The sequence below is a fragment of the Morone saxatilis genome, unplaced genomic scaffold (genome assembly GCF_004916995.1).
Source record: "Morone saxatilis isolate NCDOM2014 unplaced genomic scaffold, NCSU_SB_2.0 Contig3, whole genome shotgun sequence".
Lineage (NCBI taxonomy): Eukaryota > Metazoa > Chordata > Actinopteri > Moronidae > Morone > Morone saxatilis.
In genome coordinates, this window is record NW_023339873.1 from 22,435,033 (window position 1) to 22,441,374 (window position 6,342).

Here is a 6,342-nt window from a genome sequence, read left to right on the forward strand (position 1 = left end):
ACATCCACTGAGAATGGACTTCACAGTGAAGTAGGAGACATCTTAAATGAAGTAAAATTTGCATATTCATAGATTCTGGAATTTTTAATGAATGGAGTAGATCAGGAGTAGATGCACTGGTTTTGCAATTATAATATATTGCATTTTGAAAGGTGCTGCAGAAGTAAGAGTTCACCACTGTTTTGATACAGTAGAAATGCGCTGGTTTCAGAGGTGAAGCTTTGATCTTTATATATGTCAGATCAACAGCGTGTGTGGGAGGCGAGGTCTGCATGGTGCCCACTGTGTCTTGCATCTATAGCTGCTGTATACTGCTGAATTACATAGCCTTTAAATAGAACATGTCTCAGTGGAGCTACAGGTGAGCGGTTTCATGCTGTGCAGGACATTGTGCAAAAGTATCAGTGAATAAAGCTCTGTAACACTACTGACGGTGACAGTGGCATGCATGATGCCCTCAATGCTGATAATCCAGGGATGTAAAGACACTTATTTTAGTCATTTTAACCAGCTAAAAGTAAGGTAATTGGCCATAAACAGAGGCAATCATGGATAGCTGATTTGTTCGTTCATCAGCCAACCCTGAATATTACTCCATGACCCTGTCAAATCCTTTCAGAGAATGAAAGAAGAACTGACTGAGATGTTAATGATGTTCAGAAAGAGGCTTGGATCACCACTGCAGCACTATTCCTAGCCACACATCATGTCATTTTACATTTTACAATCCATCAGGCAGAGCAATCATCAATAACAGACCCTCTATCCAAACTCATTTACTTTTTTATCAAACCCTTTCTGGCTGAACTTACATGAAGGCGAGAGCTCCAGTTGATCAGAAATTTTGATTCAAATAGTATTATGTATTACTGTTTCCCTGTTTCCAATCTCTATGCTAAGCTAGGCTAACTGACTCCTGGCTGTAGCTTTATATGTAACGGACAGATATGAGATTGATATTGATCTCCTCGTCTAACCTTCAGCAAGAAAGCAAATACGTCATTTTTCCAAAATGTCAAACAATTACTCTAATCGGATATCGAAAAAGTCTAAAAAAAAACAAAAGGCTGCAATATGTGACAAAGGCATCTACTCCAAGACCAGGTTGCATAAGATGTGCCCTACTATCTCACCACTATGAAAAAGACGTCCAAGGACAGAGGGCACATTGTCTCATACCTTCTGTCTGCCCTTCACTAACTGCATTTTGGTCAAACATATTTGACTCAAAAGGTCTTTAAAAGAGCCATCCAACAGCTGGACTCATTTTCAGATGCAACAGTCCTTGATGGCTGGGATTGACTTCCAGCAGACTGAACAGTCACACTGTTTAACTGTTCACCCCCTGCACTTGGTTGACAAGTCTTGCTTTAAATGTACAATAACTGCATTTCTTGCTGCTAACACTGCTACCTGCAGACACATTAGCCACCATGTGATTCCATTCCCTCAAGGGCAATTGTTGGATTTAATTACTTTCTGAGACTTCCTCAAGGGGGCTCTCTGTCTGCTGTACCATTCAGTCTGAAAGGAAAATTTCACACGCTAAAAGCTAACTTCCAACAAAACTATTTTTATAGAGATAGTACAAATGAGACGTTATTTCTAATCAAAGGTGGACATGCAAAAGAAACCGAAAAGGAATGTATAATGACAAATTTACTCAGCATATGGATCATAAACCAACTTAAAAAAAATATTTCTATACCAGTCGTTCTGTGTACTCCTAGGGGTACTTGAAATATTGAAGGGGCCACTTGACTTTTTAATATAATTTAATGTTATATAATATCATATGAAAAAATCTGGATCCTCTGGCTCCTCCTAGTGCTCCTAATGGCATTCTCAAGAATCCACTGGGCCTGAACGAAAACAACCAATCAGAGCCGAGAAAGATATAAAAACACTTTGGGTTGCAGGGTTAAAGATAGTTTATTGTTGAGTCTCTTTGATGCCCTCGGAATAAAACTCAACAATCAACCAGCTTTCTGAGACTAAATGTTTTTTCAATGTTTTTTATAAATGTAACCAACTGCAGCTTTAATGGTTTCATGGAGGTTATTTGAAGAACACTAACACAGTCAAGAATCACCCCCAGTTTGGAGAAGCAGACTTGGGTTAAGCTACGGATGCTAAGCAGCATCCTGCTGTGGATGGGGGCTGCATTTATTTAGATATCAGAGCTGAGAAAGATAGAAAGATGATTGTATAGTGCCTTTCTAGTCTTCCGACCACTCAAAGCGTTTTTACACTACGTGCCACATTCACCCTTTCACCACACATTCACACAGTGATGGCATAAGTCCATTGAACAGAAACTAACGCATTCATACACATTCACACACGATGCAGTGGCAGTCGAGAGCAATTCGGGGTTCAGTTCTGCTTCAAGGATATCTAACGTGGCGGGAGAGCCGGGGGATCGAACAAGAACTATGATTAGTGGACAACCCGCTCTGCCTCTAAAGCACAGCTGCCCCAGACGACAATACAGATGCTTCTGGGACCCTGGGAATTGGAGATCTCAACAATCAGCTATCTTCAAGCCTGCAACCAAAAGCATCATTTCTATCTTTCTTTGGTTCTGATTGGTTGTTTTCGTTCATGGACGGTATAATCACAGATTATCTGTCTCATATTCTACTGTCAGGATATAGTGATTTTCAGCAAATATGACAAAACATTTTCTAAAATTTACCTGCTGCAGCTTTAATGTACCTCCTTTCAAATATTTGTTTCAGCCAGTAAACCTTCTTCATCAGAATTGAGTGCTAAGACTTGCAGTGTCAACGTAGCCTGACCTGTCGCGAGGCCTTCTTCGTTATAAGGTGTATAAGAAAACTATCTATATCTCAGCATTTTGTTAATTTCTGTGAAGAAAACTAAATGAAATGGTAATTTTTAAAGTTTAGATTATTTAAGGTCTAAACTTTAAAGACGTGAACACAAGCTTTATTCACAGAGCCTTTACTATCTGATAAACAGCCTCGTCCTGCATTAGAAAACAACCAAAACCAAATCTGTCAAAAAAGAAGCCTATTAAGTACTGATTGTTAAAATGTATTAATAAAATACATAATACAGACAGCCATCTACCTGCCAGGGACTGCAGATGAAAATGAGCCTGCATGGCTAAATCTGGCACATTTACATCGTGGACCAAAGTCCTTATGTTAACTAATGTGCATCATCCCTTTAAAGCAATACTTTAAACTTCAGAATTGTATGAAAAGTTGCTAAACATATCAGGAAAACTTTGAATATCCACAGGAAATAATCTGCTCAAAATTCAAACTTTCTGCAGTTCTTGTGTTCATTGTACAGTTTATCAGTTGTTCTCTACTGTTATTGTTATAATATTATTAACATAATATGAAATATCCATTAAATATGTCAGTTTACTCAATGATAAAGGAGCTCCTTTGAGGAAAAAAAACCCACTGATTTAGGGTTCCTAATATATTCTATAAAGTTGTTATACTTACTTATGCTCCTTTGACACCTCCCCGTCACAGCATGGGATCAATAAAAGGTTGTTTTTTTTCTTAAATTCAAGCTATTCTGAGAAATGATATTGAGCCTCTTTTTTTTAAAACTTAAAACAAACTAACAAATGTGTTGTTGATGTTATTTGCAGTAAAAATGGGGTTTCACTAATAAATAAAACCACAGAGCTTCCGTTGTATGTTTGGCCAATGATTTCTACCATGAGATTACACATGGGTCGCCATTGGCTCCAAATCTTAGGAATGACTGCCCCACTGTGGAAAACAATTGAACTGCATCACAACATGAAAAGTGTGAGCTGAGACTGAAATGAACTGTCAGACAATGTCATTACCCTTTAATGTTAAATACCTGTTTCATAAAAGATAAGTATAAAGCTAAGGATTCTAAACAAAGTGTTTTTTATTGTTGTTAGAAAATAAAGAGTTAAAAACTACAGTGTATGTACAAAAACAATGAGTAGAAGTCAGAACTGTAACAGCCTGATCAACAGGAGTGTCATTAGAATGAGAAAACCAAGAAAGGAATGTTGTAACCAAACACTGAAGATGGAACCTGATCAATCGTTACAGACTATACAAGTGTTTGAACAGAGGAATCATGAATCTAGATGCTGCTGCATTCGACAGGAACTTTGACAGTAATAAACTGATAGTCACTGGGGTAAATAATGTCATCAAGTTCTACTTAACACTGTTTCTGATACTACAACAGTACTGACAGTTAACCATCACTTTGCACGCACAGAACAGTAGTCTACAGATGTTGAACTCTTTTTCGAAAAAGGCAAAAAGTAATTTTCTAATTCTGCCATTTCCATCAGCATTTTCTAATGCGATACTTCACAATGCGCGGCAAAATAACCTGATGGAAACACTGATACAAAATAATCTCAACTCAAGGTTCACTTACAATCTTGTTTGGAGCTTTCAACCACAGGTCACAACATCCCGCAAACATCAGCGTTCTGTGAACACCAAAACTCGCACACAGCGTGCACTGCGAAAAGGTTACTGAAAAGTTACCACCTCCCTCCATATACGACCCCGTTATCATGTGATTGAAGTTCCGTATCTGGGATGACAACGGGGAAACGATAAGATTCACTGATTTGCATGAAAGTTCTAGATGTGATTGTTAAGATGTGATCATTAAAAAAGGGTGCATGGGATAATTTATTCATATATAATTAATGGAAGGGGCCCTGTGCCTTTATTGTGCAGAAATGTGACCAATAATTGCATATCAAATCACACTCTCCATGTACCATATTCAATTGTATAGCATCATATTCTTTTGCATGATATCGTATTGTGTTAAATCAAATGGCACTGCATCAGAATAGGGGTGAACAGGGTTCCCACTCTTTTTCACAAATCATTTTCCAAGAGTTCTTGTTGACAAAACAGGACAGCACTCATAGCAGTCTGCGGTAAGCTGCGGTTTCAAGCAAATTGACTGAGAATTTCACTCACAGCTCTGGAAAAATAGACTTGAAATGAAAAAGATCGCTGCAACTCACTTCAACTTTGCAGCTGGTAAACCTGTGCAAAAGTGTCAACACACCAACAATCTAGTTTCAAACTACATGTGCACCTAGGTTATGCAGGCGATCTTAGTGAGGGGCTGTGGGACACGTGGGAACCCTGGGTGAATCGTATCACACTAGCAGTTGCTTCATAAGTCTTTGTAATATAACAAATCCTTGGCAATACATATATCGGTGATGGAGCTCCCTACTGTGACAACCTGAGATACAGTAAAAAGCCAATATGTGTACCTTGAGGTGAGATTATTCTGTGACATTAAACAGCGTGTTGTATTGGAACACGTGAAATGTTGTGTGTTGACTCTAGTGTCCGGCAGGCAGCCACTACGGTTCACACTCCTTGGATACAGAAATGCAAAAGCAACAGTGTGACCAACGTCAAAGGTCACTTTTCATTACATTTGAGCTAAGTCAGTTCCATAAACACTCACTTGTGTAAAAGACATTACCAATAAACATGTGGTATCTGCTGCCTGCGGGCTATCGCTAATTAGGGGATTAATCATTGATGAAAAACCTGTAACAGAAAGAAAAGTTATGAGATATACAGTATATGGTGCTGATTAATTCACCAAAACAAAATAAAGGCCAAATGTTTACTGTCATGACTTTCAATCTAACCTTCTGAAAAACAAAAGAACAGGGCCAACCTAGACCACCAGCAGAGATTAAACTAAGTCACTGGTATCATCTTTTAAATGCAAAGTGCTAAACCTGCACTGTTGATGAGTGCAGCGGTTTCATGATTACATCAAAATGCAAGATACCTGATCATTTACCTCTCCTTTAATGATCTGAATAATCTGAAGGTAACATTGTCCAAAGGCAGTTCAAGTCTAACAGTAAACAATAAGCTCTCAAACAGCGGCTCCACAGTTCCTCAGGTGGAGAACAGTACCAGAGTGGTCCGGAGTGATAGGGCTGTCTGCTCACGTAGGATCCAGGAGTCCTCTCCCTTAGTGATCTCTGTTCTACTGGTCCTTTATGCTGAGCACTGGGTCCACCAGTTTATTGTGAACATGCATTAAACCTGAAAATGAAACCAAAAGGGTAATTAAAATAAAATTGTATATTAGACACACACAGAAATCTGCAAATTACTGAAATAACTAATTTACTATTCTTTGCATTTCTGTGGAATAACAGATGTGGCTGTAGACAGAATTACAGCTCCATCTTATTATGACTCTCTCAGGAGAGTTATGCAGAACTGATTTTTTGATCTTATTTATTTGATTTACATTATATTACATTAATAAAATGATATCATATATATATATATATAT

The 6,342-nt window shown here is 38.2% G+C and overlaps 1 protein-coding gene across 2 annotated transcripts in view; it reads right to left on the reverse strand.

Annotated features, from left to right (window-relative positions):
- Positions 1 to 3,831: 3,831 nt before the first annotated feature.
- The window catches only part of LOC118337446 (glucosamine-6-phosphate isomerase 2), a gene marked incomplete in the record, with an annotated part of 7,574 nt that continues 5,063 nt past the window's right edge, over positions 3,832 to 6,342 (reverse strand). The window contains 2 exon segments of one of the 2 annotated variants that reach the window (XR_004797154.1): positions 3,832 to 5,573; positions 5,955 to 6,086. Coding sequence is in view for 1 of the 2 variants with exons in the window: in XM_035674490.1 (XP_035530383.1) it covers positions 6,028 to 6,086 (59 nt within the window). 2 annotated transcript variants of the gene reach the window in all.